Genomic DNA, 18,052 nt, shown 5'->3' on the forward strand with positions numbered 1-18,052 from the left:
TAAAGTAGTTTACTACTTAGAAGTGTAATGTGTCCAAACAGTAAAGAAAAAAAAAAGCACAGTAAGCACTGAACAATTATTTCTTCTGTAAATATTACATGAACTGTTTGTTTGGGGGAAAATCTGTATTTGCAATAGCTAATTAAGATGACAGCAGCATCTATCTGTGGGTTTTCTCAATCCGTTATTTATATCTCCGTTCTTGGGCTATACTTTTCTCTTGTTAAGTCAAAGCAGCCCTCCATGTCTAAAAATCAGTTGTAACTACAGTAATTTTCATTGGACTGACGCAAAAGTATTTTAATATGCCTTCCCAGGAAGAAAAATGATGTGATAGTGTGAACAGATCTGATAACAAAGAACTTGGGAAAAGGAGATTTAATTCCCAGGCCTATATCTGAAATAGTTTTCCCATGGTCCCTTGTCTATAGCCACTGAGTTCCTGCCTGGTATACCTCATATTATAAAGAATCTTTATAACTTGCATCCTGTTTTCCAACCCCTCAGCCAGCTTCAGTGATATGCCATCTATAAGTATTGCTACATAGATTCCAAGTCCAGAAGGGACCACTGTGATCATCTAGTCTTACCTCCTGTACAACACAGGCCAGAGAACCTCCCAGGATAATTCCTCAAGTTCCTCTAGTTACATACTTGAATATGGCTTCTGTTTTCAGCACTCCATTGCACTTATTCTCTCCAAGATATCTAACAACCTCCTCCTGACTGAATTTCTGGGCTCTACTTTATTCACTTCCTACTCAGCATTTTTGATACTGTCAGTCATCTGTCCTTCCCAAAATCCAGTTCTCCTTTGGTCTTCAGAGCACTGAATGTTCCTAATTTTCTTTTTTAGCTTTCTGGCTGTTCCTGTAGCATCTCTTCGCCTCCCCACTTATCTGCCCTTGTCCCTTACCATTTTGACCTCTTCCCCACACCGTCTGCCCATCCAGTAACACCATCCGAAACCACCCATTAGTCCACTCTTCCACAATTGTCTCCATGCTTTCTTTCATGCTATTCTCTATGCTAAGCATGGAATGCCATCCCTGAACTAGTCCAGGAGGCCCCAACTCCTTCACCCTCACTTCCAGAGCCCTGTAGTCACTTTTGATCTGCTCAGGGTCATGCTTTGCCATATCATTAGTGTCCACATGGATGAGAAAAGTGTGGTACTAGTCAGAGGGCTGGAAGATCCTCAGCAATATTTCTATAATGTCTTGGATACAGGCCCCTGTCAATCAGCATACTTCCTGGGATACCAGGTCTGGCCTGCAGATGGATGCCTCTACTCCCCTTGGAAGGCAGTCACTGACCACCATCCTTTGTTTCTCTTTGGAGTGGTAGTCATGATCATCCCAGCTTTGTGGGCACATGGCTTCTCCTACACCACCTTTGGAGGATATTCCTGATCCCTCATTGCCAGAGCAGCGTAACGTTTTTTTGTCTCTATGGACCATGGTTTGGGAGCAGGAGTGGAGCAGTGCCTGCTGCCAGAAGTAAGGAGCATCCAGGTTCCTCCCTGTGAAGGAGCAGCTTCCTCCTCTCCTGGTGGTGTTACTGCACTACTTTCCAGCTGGATTTTGTCCTTAAACTTTGAGGTCTCCATATGCATGTTTTCAATTAACTGTTCCTGTGCATGGATACTCCTCAGCATAGCCACCTCCTTCTGTAGCTCTCCTACCTACCTCCTGAAAAATCCTACACTAGGCATCTTTCACACTGGATGGTCCCCCCAGCATTGGGATAACGCAGGCCACAGTCTCCACATATCCACACCAGGACCTGGGTAAGGCATCCATGGTCAGGTTTTCAGTCGGGACACAGGGGAAGGTGAAGGAGTCAGGAGCAATGGTGGCATTGGTGATACAGTATTTCCAAACCATGCTGCTTTTAGTCTTTCTTACTCCTACAAACTCCCTCTCAAACTCCCCCATTTGCTGTCCCCTGTTCACTATATAAACAACTTCATCTTCTTACTTCATCCCCCGTTGTTTTCTGCAATGTAGTGTTAGCCAAGTATTATCAGAAAAGAGTCTCATATCATCAGCATCCAATGGCCAGAGCCCATGAGACTGTTTGATATTTATCCATTGCTGTAGAGTCTGTTATTGTGTCTAATGCCACAAGTAAGCCATAATTATCTGAGCTGGAAAGACTGGCCTGCAGCTTTCTTTTTAAGAATCCCATCCCCTTCCCCAAGCAAGATTGCAGCTGGGTGACATTTTGTATTTCCACTGTGATGACTAAGATCCAAATCCTCTAAACTTTGTTATTGCAAGCAGCCCTTACTCATGTAGGTAATCATGTAGACTTCAGAGAGACTACTCATGTGAGTAAGTAAGGGTCAGAGCCTAAATGTGGAGTTATTTCTCAACTTCCATCCTTTACAATGTGTGATTTTTACCAATTTTTATATAGGTCTGATAATTATGAACTTTTCTGACCATCTTTTTTTTAAATGTCACAAATGTCCAGCTTTTTAAATAGCCGGACATCACAAAATAAACTCTGTCTTAAACATCACACAGTCATTTAAGTTGAACTCTCCTAAAAATATGGTAATACACAAAGGAAAAAAAACTAATGAAATCAGAGTTAGCCTTCCAGGATGTACACCTGCCATTTAAAAAGAAAAATCTCTTACAACTAGATTATCATTGTTAAAATGAATTGAACAATTCACCCAAGAGACATTCTAATCCAATTTCATATTATGATGACACGAGCTTTTATGTTATCCTGTTAGACACTCACTGCAAATAGGGGAGGATTTTGCTCTAATTTTAAAATCCTTGTTTAATGAAAATGCTTGGTGCAGCTGTCCTGTAAATTGGTAATGTTTATCATGGGTGGTAACAATAAGTGCACTTCATTTTGGAAAATTAATGTATTTGAATTCTCTTTGTCACATTAAAAATCACCAGAAAAGGGCAATTTACAGTAAGTTTAACATAGACTTTTTACTCTCCCTGATATTATTTATCTGGACCAACCTCTTAGCAGTCTTAGAACTCTAGAGCTAAATCCTACTGCCTTTATCTAGGCAGTAATTGAAGCATTGAAGTAAATGGGAGGTTTGTCGGAGAAAGGACTAGTATTTGGCTCACAGTATTTCATTTTTATATATTTTCATATTTTATGTAATTAGAACTAATGTTTAATCCATTATAAAAATGACTTCAGCACTTCAGTAGCATTCATTGCTAACTTTGGTCAATGCCACTCCACTTAGCTTTCACTCTTTCCTTGCCCTCTCTTTGTAAACAGTGTTGGGTTTTTGGTTTTAATTTGTTTGCTTGTTTGTTTTTGTGACAAGTAGTTAATTGATATTTAAACTGCAAATATTTTGGAAATGTTTTTCATGGAAGAAAACAATTCTCACATCATCTTGCCCCTTCCACCTTCAGTCCAATCCTGGTATATGACTGAGTGCTTTTAAACCCGCACTGTTACAAAATCAGTTTTACACATATCATTGACTTGAATATTCAGCAGTTGTAGCGAGGCCATTCTTGGCATATATGCTGGCTTGCATGTTGTATCACAATTTTTTAAAAGAAAACTGAGCATTAATTTATTTACATACAATAAAATCAAGAATACCTCTTTCTGCTCATTAATGCTCCTTAAGTGAGCAACAGCTGGAGTTTTCATAGATCTCTATTAAATACACTCAGTAGTTCTCCCTTCATATAGAAGGTTCCAACTATATTATAAAACCACTTTTATCCCTTGTAAGTAAACATGCAGAAAAAAATCCTCATTCTTTCAGATGCAGAAGGAATAAAATCCCATTGACAGTTTAGAATTCTTCCTGATAATTTCAAGTGTATTGCAAACTGCATTGAAAAGCAGAGTTAAGGCCACTTAAGAACATTTAACTCTGCCCGTGCAGTCCTCCCCTCAGAACAACCAGAGACAATTTTATCCATCCATCACACACTTTCATATGAGTCATACAGTGGTTGTTCAAATTATGACCTTCTTTACAGACATGCATAGTCCATGCAGAAAGACGTTCTTTAACAATTCCTGATTACACCAATGGAATAGAGGAGAATCTCATTTTCTGCTATAAATTAATATTCCATGTCTCTCTACTTGTACAAATGTTACAGTTTTGCATCAAAATAATACATAGAAACTTCTTAGGCATGCAACTTATGGGTCTTCTCTAGAAAGAGCAAAGGTTAGAATGGTGACAAAGTGTCATACCACAGACGTAACTTTTCGATTGGGCATCTGCAGACTGCACAAAGAGAATGTCTGCAGTGTTACAAGTAGCAGGAAAGATGTAAAGATGAGACTATGTGGACATAGCTAAGAGTGTTTGATTGACTCATGCTGATTTTCCATGGTTTTTCAGTTTTGTTTGTTTCTTAAAACAGGAGCTCAACTTTTTATGTCCATGTTTTTAAGGTTGGTTGGTTTTCAGCTGCAGAGTTGTCTTAGGCCATTTTTTGAAAAATGGAGGGAGGTATTAATGTGCAGCCTTAAATTGTCTCAGTAAATGTGGGTTGTTTTTGTTGTTTTGTTTTGCCTGAGACTATATTAGGATATTTGTAGGTACCTACAGTTCCAGTTTTTTCTATATGGTGTAGGAAAAAAACACTATATTTTTTTTGTCTCTCTCTCTTCCTGTATCTCCCAGTTTCTTTGCCAGTCTCATAGATTTACAATGTGGTTTTCCCTGAGGAAGGGTGGTTCTGTGGTTTAGGCACTGGACTATGATGTCTTCCATACACTTCTTGTTTGACTTGGGGTCAGTCACTTAATCTCCCTAAGCCTTAGTCCTCCACCTGTAAAATGGTGATAATAGCACTTCCCTACCTCACAAGAGTGTTGTAAGCATATGTTCCTTAATATTTGTGAGGCACATCAAAGAATAAGCCTATTACAACAAACATTCTTTGCTGTAAAACTTCATCTGGAAGAATAATAAACAACATTGCTAAACATCTGTCAAGAAATAAAAGTGTTACATCAAAGTGATATGCCTCATAGGTTTAAAAGCTGAACATGGAACAGATTTCCTCCCGTTATTCATTGCAAAAAGTGCATAAATGTAAGATTCCACACTGATGAATATATTCTGCATCTCACAGTTTGGGTAAGTACCATATAGGACTATAGAAATGACTATAATCCAGCTGCAGCCTGAGGTCCATGTACCAGTGTATCATATCCCCAACTGTGGCTAGTACCAAATGTTTCATGAGAAGATAAAAGTAACCTTGAAATGGACAATTATGGAATGACTTGATGATAGAGAAAGTTCTTTAACAACATCACTAATGGTATGTCTACACTGCAATTAGACACCCCGCGAAGCTCACCCGTGCCTAGGTGACTTCAGGCTCCAGGGCTTGAGCTAAGAGCAGGCGGCGCTTTTATTTAGGCAACTTATGGGCAGTTGCCTACGGGCGCTAGCCAAATTAGGGGCGGGGGGCAATTTTACTGCCAGGCGGCGGCAGCGGCTCCGGTGGATGCTGCCGCATGTCGTACCTGCGGAGGGTCTCTGGTCCCATGGCTCCTGGTGGACCTGCCTACATGGCTTTCTGTGGATGGTTCCCGCTGGGTCCTGCGGCTTCCGGTGGATCTGCCGCCACCGCCATGCCTGCGCAGCTCCGCCAGAGCCTTGAGACCCACAGCGCGAGGAGGCAATAATGGCCCGGCACTTAGGGCGCTCAGATAACACTTAGTGCCAGTCCTGGCTCAGAGGCTGGTTTAAATGTTGGTTTGGCTGCAAGCCTGAGCTCTGGGACCCTCGCACCTTCAGAGTTCCTAGACCCTGTGTCCACACTTCGCAAACCATCTCACGCATAATTAAATAGTCGCTACAAGCGAAGCCTGATCAGTTTGCAAGGTCCATTGAGGTTTTTAATTGCAGTAATAAACAAACCCTAAGTCAGGGTCGGCAAACCTTCGAAGTGTGTGCCGAGATCTTCATTACTTCACTTAATTTAAGGTTTCACGTGTCAGTAATACATTTAAACGTTTTTAGAAAGTCTCTTTCTATAGTCTATAATATATACTAAACTATTGTTTGTGTGTAAAGTAAATAAGGTTTTTAACTGTTTCAAGAAGCTTCATTTAAACTTAATTAAAATGCGAGCCCCCCGACGCGGTGGCCAGGAACCTGGGCAGTGGAAGTGAGTGCCACTGAAAAATCCAGCTCGCGTCTGCCTTCGCATTGGGCCATCGGTTGCCTACCCTGCTCTCTAAGTGTTACTTAAGTGATACCACTTATCTAGTTTTCTATTTCTAATGTAACTGTGATGTTTCCCCCATCAGGTTTATAAATATTGTATTAGTTTCTTAATCCAACTAAGATCTGGACACAGAATTGTACATTGTAAAAGAAAGTATTTCTCTTATCAGTTAAATTGTTGCCTTTCCGTTTCTATTGACTGTCTCCTTGTTGTTGTAACTATAAGAACGCTAAATAGGAGTGCCCAATTTCTTTCTATGTACACTCACTATTCATTGTTTCACCTATCCTCATGCCCTCCTTATTTATCTCCTCTGCAAATTAATTAGTCCCCCTATATGTGAGCTTTTCCTATGGAAATCTTAATGCACTAATAATTTTGATCACCCATATCTGGAACCATTGTTTGCTCTATCCCCTTTTCTGATAATATATGTTAATCAGACTCTAGATACAGTATTCCTTTCTATATAAGAAATCTAAATTATCATGTTATTTTCTAATCCATCTTCAACATCGATAATTTGTTTGCTTTTGACCACGACGATACATTAGCACATATGTTTTCCTGCCTGTCCAGATCTGCAGAATAGGAAGAACGAGAGAGGAACTGATAGTGGCTTCAGCTACCTGAAGGGAGGGTCAAAGAGAATGGATCTAGACTGTTCTCAGTGTACCAGATGACAGAACAAGGGTATGTCTCAGGTGTCAGTGAGGGAGGTTTTAGGTTGATATTAGGGAAACTTTTTGACAGAAGGTGGGAAGACTGAATTGGGTTATCCTAGGAGGTGTGGAATCTTCTTCCTTAGAGGTTTTTAACGGTCAGCTTGATGAAGTCCGCGAGAATATTTAGTTGGAGATTTAGGATCCTGCTTTGAGCATGGGATTGTAACAAACTACCCCCTGAGGTCCCTTCCAACCTTGAATCTGATGATTATGATAAAATACTTCAAGTCTTTTTTTTCCTGAGCATTTGTAAATATTCGTACAGTTGATATGGTACGTAGCTACTCTTCAAGAAAAAGTAAGAACTATTTGCCAGAAAACATTGATACCACTCAAACCCTCTGATGGTGTTCTCCCAATCCAATCTATTTAAATTGGCTCTGTTTATTTGGCAAGGATATGCCACATTTTTTCCTGATAATATTCATAATTTTATATATCAGAGATTCCATGAACTCTTAGGACTGAAAAGGGACTTGAGAGGTCATCGAGATCCCAATCCCCGCCGACGTCATAGGCGAGGACAACAAATACTGTCTAGACCATCCCTGAAGACATTTATCTACACCTCCTTAAATATCCCAGAGATGGAGATTCACATATCAACCTCCCTCAGAGCAATTTATTCCAGCAATTTACTACCCGCTGACAGTTAGGAACACTTTCTAATGTCCAAAACCTAAAATCTCCTTCTGCAGTTAAGGCAAACCATTGCTTCTGTTCTAGGCATAGGGGCTAGGGAACAAGTTTTCTCCCTCTCCTGATGACACCCTTTTAGATACCCTGAAAACGGCTATCAATTCCCTCTCAGTCTTCTCTTTTCAACTAACAAACCCAATTCGTCAGTAACTTCCTTCATTAGGTCATTATCTTAAGACCTTTAACCATTCTTGTTGCTCTTCTCTGGACCCTCTCCAATTTCTCCACATATAGAGATATGGATATAGAGAGAAGAGAATAACATCTAAATGCAAGTTCTTTGTCCCTCCATGTTCTCATTCTTGTTAGAACAAAATGGCTGAAGAGAATTTTCAAGAAATTTTCAATATTCTGCTTTTGGTATCTGACACAATCCTTTGAAAAATGACATGAAAAGCAGAGCCTCATTATAATACAAATGGAGAGCATCTTTGTATCATAAAATTTTAAGTCTGAAATGCTCAGGCATTTAGGACTTTACATAAATCTGAGTGATGGCAGATATGCTAATGATCATCTGAACATATGCTGGCTCAGTTTAAATGAATCTGCTTGACTTTATTTTCTTTGCAGACCACAGATGACATCCTGGTGGCCTCAGCTGAATGTCCCAGTGATGACGAGGATATAGATCCCTGTGAGCCGAGCTCAGGTGGGTTAGGTTAGTCGACTTTTTTATTCCTTTCTTTTATTTCATATTTGCATGCTGTAGTCACAAAGAATCTGAATTAGCAAATCTTTTCTTAAGCAGTGGGTAGAGATTGGATGATGGGCCTTCACTTATATACTTATAATATAGCCAATCCTCTCTCAGCAAGGAGACAATTTGCAAAGCTAGCTAATGGGAGCAAGTTGTTGGTACACCTGAGCTGAATATCCTTACAATGTGGTAAGTATTCAACAGTACCCTCCAGTGCTCATGTGTACATGTGTGAATCTATCTATCTAAATAGATAGATATTCACACACATATATATATCTAACTCAAATGGGGTTAAATAATATATTCTCTCTCCAAAAGGAAAAATGTTTACCACAATTTTGAAAGAAACAAACCCCTTGATAAATTTGTTTTTAAAAGGAATATTATACCCCATAACGTTAAAAATAATCCAGCTGTCATATTAAAGTAATGTGAACTTTTTCCTTGAATGTGGTGGGTGTGAGTTGTTCTCTTATCATCTCTTTTGAATGGATACCTGATTTTTCAGTATTTGTCACAACTCTTATTATTAACTAAGACTATGTGTTGGGTTGCATTTAACTTATCACTCACCTTAGATGACTTGGTAATATCTCAGTACTTGCAGTAACATAGTTTAGCTATCTGAAGTAAAATGGGTAAAATTTTATGTGACTACTGTATGCAGTTTAAGTACAAACAGAGGAAACTTGAACAATGGCCTGTATGTTAAAGTGAACAACCAAAAGGAGCTTCATCTTTGGTGCATATGATGAACAACTTCATCTTTGGTGCATAAGAGCAACTAGATAGGAAACACAATGATTATTTTTCTTCATCTAGGAGATTTTTATATCAGGTCAAAAAAGAGAGGGCAGATTTGGCCTCAGACATAGATATGCATTTCTCATTGAAGTCATATAGAGCCACATGCTCTCATTCAAGGGAAGTTTCAGTAAAGGTGAATGAGATTGTAACCTATGCCTGTCCTAGTGATTGGTTGTTGTAGTCACCTCCTTCCTGGGTAGTCAGTGAGAAGATGTACCCTATGGAATGACAGGCTAGGTCATTAAAGAACTTGTACGTTCCAGGTTGGTCTGCTAAGGTTTAAAGTGGGGTAAGACACCCTGGGTCACAGTTCCTGTCCCTTCAAAGGAGTCTGAGTTATGTTAAGGACACCGTCTATGGCGAGAGAGATGAAATGCCAAGGCTAAATTACTAGTACTTTCCAACTGACTAATGCATCACCTTGAAAATTCCTGCTCTTTTCAGAACACCATTTTACTTGCAAAGGTGCTATAAATCATGTGCAGGACACACAGGCACTGAGACTAGAGTTTCTGTACACTTCAGAGTGAAAATAAATTTCCATAATTTATTCTGGTATTTCCTTCTTATTTTTGAATTCTTGAGGATAGGAACTCTGTCATTTGCCCATCATGGATCAACACTATATAACATTCTTCTCTTTTGTGGCTCTGAGCTCATCCCTGGCCAGCTGCTAAATTAGGTCCATGCAATCAGACAGTGCTGTCCCATTAGCAAATTCAAGCCTGGGTGGCCACTGTACTTCTATGATCTAGTGTTAAAACACTTGCCTGCCCCCCTTGAAGGAAACAATAGCTGTGAAAATGTATTTACAGTGTCTCAGTCCTACAGCTGAAATTTTACCATCAGTCACTGTCAGACCAGACAGAAATGTCTCTGAGACTATTTTAATCCGGGGGCACAAGGCTGCAGATCTCACAAATCTTACTGGGCCTGGAGCCTTGCACACTCATTTAGCTGGTGAGGGTAGTGGAGACATAAGTAAAATAAAGTTTTGTGACAAGTTATCATTTCTATCCTAATTATGGCCCAGAAGTGAATACAAATGTTGGTGTTTGTACACAGCCTTGCTGATAGCTTTATGTCCATTAGATTTTCTATTTCTTCTAATCAATCATCATCAAACAATACTATTCATTTTCTGTTTGTTTAAGAACAGTTTCACTTTTTCATTTGTTGCATTCTCAATTGCCAATGCTTAAAAAATATTTCTGGATTGGTGCAATGCTAGAAATCATGTTCTCCAAAATGCCCATTATCTTGACTGTTTTATGCATGATAGATAATGTTATCCACATCCATACATGAGTTCCCCTCTGTACTCTGCAGTTCCCCAAAGAGTTGCTCATCTTCCTCTCTCCATCCAGCTGTTGGCTGGTCCTGTCCCTTTTTAGGGCAGCATGGGCCAAAGGAGTTGCTGTAGCCCTAAAGCAGCAGTAACTCCCCAGCAAAGTTCCCTTCCAGACAGATTGTAATGGCCTTGCCTACCTGAATAGCACCTTATTCTATGAGCCCCACTGATTTCAATGGGACTACTGTCTGTGGAAAACAAAGTACTATTCAGTATGAATAGGAGTATTGCAGTCTGGCCCCCTAGGCCTTGTGGGAGGGAAATGCAGTGCTTTTATGATGTTATCATGAGTCTTGTGATATTTGGTGATTGTCTTAAAGCTCCAGTGGCTGGGGAAACAAAAGGAGATTGCATGAGATTTCATTTAATCAAAAAGTGTTCTGCCCTTGAAAAGCTTGAAAACAGTAACAACTGCAGCCTAAAGGCTCAGAAACCAAAAGGCAAAGAAAAGAACCCCTATATTACTATTAATATTACTAGAAAATTTATGATTTTTAAGTCAACCTCATGATTTCGGAGAAGGCTGATTCTTGATTTTTGAAAGCTTGGGTTGGCAATATTTTTAAATGGGTTCCTCCTGCCCTCTGGAGCTGGCATGGTTGAGGTCTGTCCCCTCAAGTCACTTTAGATACTGGGGTTGCTTCACGGAGAGGTTCATTGCTGCTCTACTAATCTTTTCTAGTATCTGCTTTTGTGAAGCAGAGGTTGTGTGTGTCAGGATACTATGTTCTTATCTCCTGGCATTATTTTCAGACATTTGTGGGCTGCGATCCCATTAAATTTCTTCTCTGGCTCTCTGACATCCACATTAGCGTAACAGGGAGAGGGGAGACAATGTGGCGTAATTGGAACTCCCAAGAGGACATGGAGCTTGCACAGCAGGGATGCTGTGACAATGGATAGGGACAGGGATCAGCTGACGTGTACTGACTGAGCCATATGAAGATGTTTACATAACGCTTGCTCGTAATTTCTCTAGTTTAAGCCAAAGCTCTTAGTTCCACTCATGCACACGTTTTTTTTTTAAACGCTCATTGAATCAATGCTGTAACAGCATGATCGTTCTAGAACTAGGAGAGATCCAGCCAAAAAAACAAAACAAAAACCTCTTTAATGCTAAGGTCTACAGATTGAATTACAAAATCTTCTATACATGAAAAGGAAATGATGACAGCCTGCTCTACGTACAGCTGATGGTGGTTATAAACATATTGATTGAGCTAAATTATTGAAACCCCAGTTTAAAAATAAATCTAGTTAATCATCTCCTGAGAGAAATGTGTTGCAGAGTTCAGGGCTGCTAGCTAGCCATAGTGTATCACTATCAGCTTTGCTTTCTGTGCACCTGTCTTCTAAATAATAAATGTGAGTATGCGACTTGCAACAAATTTCATATGGGATATAAAAATGTAGCACAGATTAGGAGCTGCTAAACTGCAATCCCATAAACATGTCTAGAACACGAAGTCACAAAAATTATAATTGCAGATTTCACTGTGGTGTACAAACTGCTAAATGTGCCATAATTGGATGAAGTCATAACAAATTTATTAGCATGCAAAACTTAGTGAACATATTTTATTTGCATTATGTTTAGCAAGGAAAGGCAACATGTTATGTTTTCTACAATATATTCTCACGCCTTGCCCTCTGCAAATCATTACTTACCCCAAATAATAAGAGTAAGAATAATATCCTCTAAATTTCCCTGGCTGCTTCATCCAATAAATGAAGTCTTAAAACATAAAACACTTCATCATTTTGTTTTGTATGCAAGTTGTGAAAAATTTTTTCCTAGAAACCAGTCCAAAAAAGAAGGCCCAGAATAGTCTGCTAATTCCACCTGATGAGCTGTGAAGTGATGGCTGGCAAATCTCCACTTTGCACATTAAAGGCTTTGTTCTACCGTCTCCCAGGCCCTGTGCAGACCACAGCTTTCTATAGTGTTTGAGTTAGGAATAGTGCCACACAGCTCATTTGATTCAATTATAATGGGCTGGAATTTAGTGTGAAGACACTGGAAGATTAAAAAAAAAAAAAAAAAAAGTAAAGAGGTGAATATGTGTCCAAAATGGGTCAAATAAAAGCAAAGCCACTTTAGTTATTCAAGGTATTGGACCAGATGAGCAGAGTTAAAAATATTGGATTCAGTTCTAAATTAGGCCCATTGATGTGTGTCACTGGTGTCTTGGAAAAAAAAGTGCCAGCTGGTGCAAGTGTGTGGACATGCTGTAACAATTTTTTCAAGCTACCTGCAGATAACAATGCTTATATTAGGAGTGATCCTCAACACTTCAAAGCCTCATCAGAAATGGGATTGGTAAAGGTGTCACTTGGCTGTTTTAATTACTGCAACCAGAATATACAGGAGTGGGAGCATTGGCGGGGTCATATTTCCAAGTGAAAATTTCCTTGTATTAGAATTATAGAATCATAGAAGATTAGGTTAGAAGAGACCTCAGGAGGTCATCTAGTCCAACCCCCTGGTCAAAGCAGGGCCAACCCTAACTAAATCATCCCAGCCAGGGCTTTGTCAAGCCAGGCCTTACAAACTTCTAAAGGCTTCCACCACCTCCCTAGGTAACCCATTCCAGTGTTTCACCACCCTTCTAGCAAAACAGTTTTTCCTAATATCCAACCTAGACCTCCCCCACTGCAACTTGAGAACACTGCGCCTTTGTTCTGTCTTCTGCCACCTCTGAGAACAGCCTAGCTCAGGGATCAGCAACCTTTGGCACGTGGCCAATCAGGCTAATCTACTGTCAGGCTGTGAAACATTTTATTTACATTGTCCATCCACAGGCATGCCCTCTCCCCCCCCCCGCCCCGCCAGCTCCTAGTGGCCACAGTTTGCCATTCCTGGCCAATGGGAGCTGTGGGAAGCCATCATCAGGTAGTTTTTACAGCCCCTTTTCCACACTGATTCCTTGTTCTGACAGAGGAATAGGATTAGTGATTGGCATGTTATCATGTGAGATCCAACATGTGGACAGAGATACTAGGGACTCAATCCTGCAAGGTGCTGAGCACTCTGGCCTCAATCTAGCAAAGTACTTAAATGTGTGCTTACATTCATACATCTTGGCTGGAGTGTTCAGAACCTTGTAGGAAGTAGACCCGGAGTGAAGGATATGGAGGCAGTGGATTGTCAGACATCAAAAGTGGAAGCACTACTATTAACAGCTGGTCTACCAGCTTATTTCAGTGAATCCAGGTAGCTCTCATGGTAAAGTCTTGGTCTTGGAGGCAGAATAGTGTGTGTGGTATGCAGTGCACATTTGTTACTTCCTACCTGCCTACATTTCCCCTGCAGGTCAGTTAAATAGGATAAGAGATGGATTAAAAAACATAACCCCAATCCGAATACCAACAGATTTTGAGTTATGGATCCAGTTCCAGACTTCACTTGATCCCTCTTTCTCTAATGAGCAGAACCTAAATCCTGACTCTGAACAGCCTGAGTCCATCTCTAAACATGTTTTGTTTTTTTTTCATTTCCTATCACAAATTGTTGAGTTGCAATAAACAGTTGCCACTTTTCACCACTATAATGGGAACACCAGGAAAAGTGATTCCTATAACATATATCAGTTTAAGTACTCCTTCTAGCACCCCTTACAATGGCAAACTTAAACTCCAATGATATTTGCATTGACTCTACTGACTTATTGTTTCTTTTAGCGAAGTTCATACCGCTGAATCCTGCCTGATTTTAAAATGCCCTAAAGTTAAAATCCTAGCTAGTCATTTTTCAGAGTGTTTCATATTTTGGGCCAAATTCTGCTCACTCCAGTTTCAGTAACACTGGGTATGAGTGAGATCAGAATCAGGCTCACTGCAGGGGAATTATGACTCATGATCTTTATGGCTCAAGACATTTAAGAACATTCATTCTCCAATCAAATTATATTGCAGTTTTTTGTGGGTTGCCAATATTTTTAAAAAAAAAACTCACTGAGTTACTATTGAACCAAGCTTATTAAATGTGTTCACTGTAATAAGCACACATACATACGCACCTGTAGCACAGCCTGAGTATTGTGCTTTGCGTGGGCAGCTCCACTGGGGCAGGAGGCAAGGGAGGATTGGGGTTGGTGTTCACCTCACCTACATGGGACTCCAACAAAGTCTTTTGCTGGCCAGACTCAGCCTGTGGGCTGCAATAACAGCCACAACTCTTCCACTCAATTCAGAGGAGTTAAGCTACTGGACCTAAGTAAATCCAGGTCCAGTAGCCTCTCTGTACCATCTTATTAATGGCCAGTGTGGTACCACTCTTTCAGTTTTCAGTTGAGACTTTAATGGCTCGACAAGCTATACAAGGGTTGGTAAAGTTTAAGAAAAAGACTCCTCAGGTATATGCCCTAGGTGGGTTTGACAGAGCTATGCATTGTATTTGGGCTTTGATCCCCAGAGTCCATTTCTTATTACCACTCCCCATCTGATGTGTGGCTACTGTACCCACATCTCTCTCCCATGGAGGAGCAATTCCAGGCTGAAATGATGTGTAAGGCCTTTTACAAGCCTTCTACAGCTAGATACATTTCACCCATTACAAAGAAGATATTTACCATGAAGATGGCACATCTCATCTATTAAATAATTAATCATAATTATCTTAGAGAAAATATCACTCATATCATCTTTGTAAGACTGGCTTTGTTCTACATTTTTTTTTTCCTCAGAAGAACCTACAGTTCCTCAGAAAACAGTTTAATTATCCTCTAATAGCCACCAAAATTGCTGTTAAAATTGCACAGTTTTAAGTAAATAACAAAAAGGTGTGACTGACAATGTCACGTATTACGTGAATATTAATTAAAAAATGTATTGATCCTTTGTCAATAGACTGAGCTATTAATATCTATCAACCAGAATTATAGGAATGGCACATTTCCAGCCCCCAGCAAAAGAAACATTTTTTAAAAAGTTCTAGAAAAAGGCAAGGGTGAAAACTGATGGTTGGTCAGTTAGATCAATGCTAAGCCAGACTCTGACAAGATTCTCCTTCTGGCCATACACGTCATTGAGTAACCGGGGTTAGGGAATAGAATTATAGCTTTTCAGCCGTCAGTAAGTGCATCTGAATGCTACCAATGAAGCACTGTTATGAAAGCAGCCAGAAACAATGGCAAGAAATTAAAGAGGAATTTTTTTCATCAAGCAAATCATTTTTGATAACTTATTTCTCCTTAAATGTTTTTGTTTGTTTTCTTGCTTGCTTGCTTGCTTGTTTGTTTGTTTTTGGTCTCCAGTTGTGGCGGTTCCTGCTAACACTGCTGTTGTTCATATCTCTAACACAACCATGCTCTGTACCTTCTCATGTGTGCATGTTTTCTTTCCTAGTATAAAGGATATCCACTCAGCACAAGCTAATTTTTGAAACAGATAAAAAAAACCACCTGTTGTTAGTGATAAGTGCATTTTAAAAATAGAATTCTGCTAACCTGGGATGATGTGCTGAATGCATATTACTCAGATCTAGCTTTGATTTAAAGTCCAGGAATGCACTCTTAAGAATTCTGTACTGAGAGACACTGACTACAAATCAGAGCAACATGAATGCATCTGAGGACAGAATTTGTGGGCCTGATTTTCCTCTTGCACATAGAAGTTTACACCTGTGTAACACCAATAACCTTATTGACATTTTAAGCCCACTAAGTAATGTTGGATCAGGATCAATGGAAACCTAAATTTGAAATCCTAAATTATACCCCATGCAAGCCCGTTGACTTTGGTGGAGTGTCAGTGTGTAATTTAGGGCAGGATTTTGCAATGCAGTACTTGCTGGAATTGGGTCCTTTCGCAGTATATACCAGTGAAAGGTGCACGTTTAATAATGATTATTTATTATTTTTATTGTGGTGGTGCCTGCCTAGTAGTCCCAGTCATGGATCAGGGCCCCACTTGTGCTAGGCACTCTATACACACACTGCACATACACCAGAAAGATGGTCCCTGTCCAGAAGTATTTACAACCCAAGTAATTTATACCATTTCCCATAAATTCTCTGCAGATTAGACAAAAGCTTTATTCTGTCTTTATGGTAGTTTGTACAAATCAGCCAAATTATAAACAGTGAATCAGCACAAATAGACACATTAGACAATGCTGCTGAAGGAGTTAATTCTTGCCCTACCATGAAAGAAGGCTCTATTTCTTCTTTAAAACTATGGAAAATAACATACTTCTGTGACTCAGCTGTGAGGGAATTCAAAGTCAGAGGTGTTATAGATTGTGCTGTTACCTAGGATATCTCGAATGGAATATGAATGGAGCCCTTAATTCAGATAAAGAACCAAATCATGCTTCCCACTCCATAGCCCTGATCCTGGAAATCACATAAGGAGCTGGAATCATGTGTTAAGTCCCGTTGACTTACTTCAGTGGAACTTAATTATGTGCTTTAGTGCTTTCCTAAATCAGGGCTCATGAGATAAAAGGTCCTACACAGAGCAAATGAATGCGATTCCTCATGTTCTTTTGGAGCAGGAGTGATTTTAGAAGCCCTCACATTCCCTGCATAATATGAAAACAACTCCATGGGAGTTAGATGAGGCAGGCACTGAGTGTATTAGAGTCTGGGAGCATATTCCAGCCTTGAGGATGTGGTAGGGATGTCATTCTGTAATCAGCAGGGAGGAGAGTTTCTACCCCCAGTCCTGTTACTTGGGCAATGTACTTGGAAGAAGATTTGGCTCAAAATCCATTAAGTGGGTGATATATAATGCCCATTTTCTGGAACGTGTATCGTTCCTATGCTTCCTCTAGGAAACATCACTCCTTTCTCAGAAAACACTGACATCAGCCCATAGGCAGCTGCTCTACTGTCCTCCTCATCCTAACAGTTGTTGAGGGGGTGGGAATTTTAAATAAAAAGCATTAATATTCATACATTTGAAACAGAAAAAGAAAGAACAAGAGGAAGGAAATGCTATAGAAAGACATCCAGAATTCTTTACTAATATTACCCTTAAAATGTAGAGAAACAGCAATAAAACAAAAAGGCAGAGAGCAACTTAATTCATTTAAAGTATATGAGGCAGAGAGTTTTGAGCCATAAAAGATAGAATTGTTATCTTGAGAGAAAGAGAAACAAGTCTGATGCAAAGCACAGCAATTATTGAATGAAGCACAGCATCGATCTTAAAGCAAATACTGACTACCACCTGCCTGTGGATACATGACCATGGTCTCTTTGAGGAAGCAATTTTGCTTTGCATCAGGTAATAAAATGATCTGTATCACAATGTACAGTGCATGCACAACTTAAATATGAGAGTAGGGACTGTGTTATTAAAAACCTTTTGCAATTCTTTATTATTAACCAGTAAATGAGTGTACCTGTATCTTCATAGCATTCAAAGTCAGATGCATTCATCATTCATGAAACAGGACAGTAGGAATTACTTGTATTTACAATCCATGTGTCATCTAGAATTAAAATCTACAGGAATTATTTCTAAGAAAGAGGATAAATGGTATTTATTTTTATTTAATTTCATGTATGCATTATCTGGATGGGTTTTGCTAACATATTTTAAATAG

The 18,052-nt window shown here is 39.6% G+C and overlaps 1 protein-coding gene across 26 annotated transcripts in view; it reads left to right on the forward strand.

The window, feature by feature from the left end:
• The window catches only part of NRXN1 (neurexin 1), a 1,354,235-nt gene that overhangs the window by 1,324,905 nt on the left and 11,278 nt on the right, over window positions 1–18,052 (forward strand). For 16 of the 26 annotated variants that reach the window (XM_075064378.1, XM_075064391.1, XM_075064384.1 and 13 more), the window contains one exon: window positions 8,213–8,300. In XM_075064378.1, coding sequence (XP_074920479.1) covers window positions 8,213–8,300 — 88 coding nt within the window. The remainder of the gene's footprint in view (window positions 1–8,212; window positions 8,301–18,052) is intronic. The other 10 variants (XM_075064379.1, XM_075064392.1, XM_075064394.1 and 7 more) reach the window with 1 other exon arrangement.

This window comes from Chelonoidis abingdonii, chromosome 3, assembly GCF_003597395.2.
Source record: "Chelonoidis abingdonii isolate Lonesome George chromosome 3, CheloAbing_2.0, whole genome shotgun sequence".
NCBI classification, from domain to species: Eukaryota; Metazoa; Chordata; order Testudines; family Testudinidae; genus Chelonoidis; species Chelonoidis abingdonii.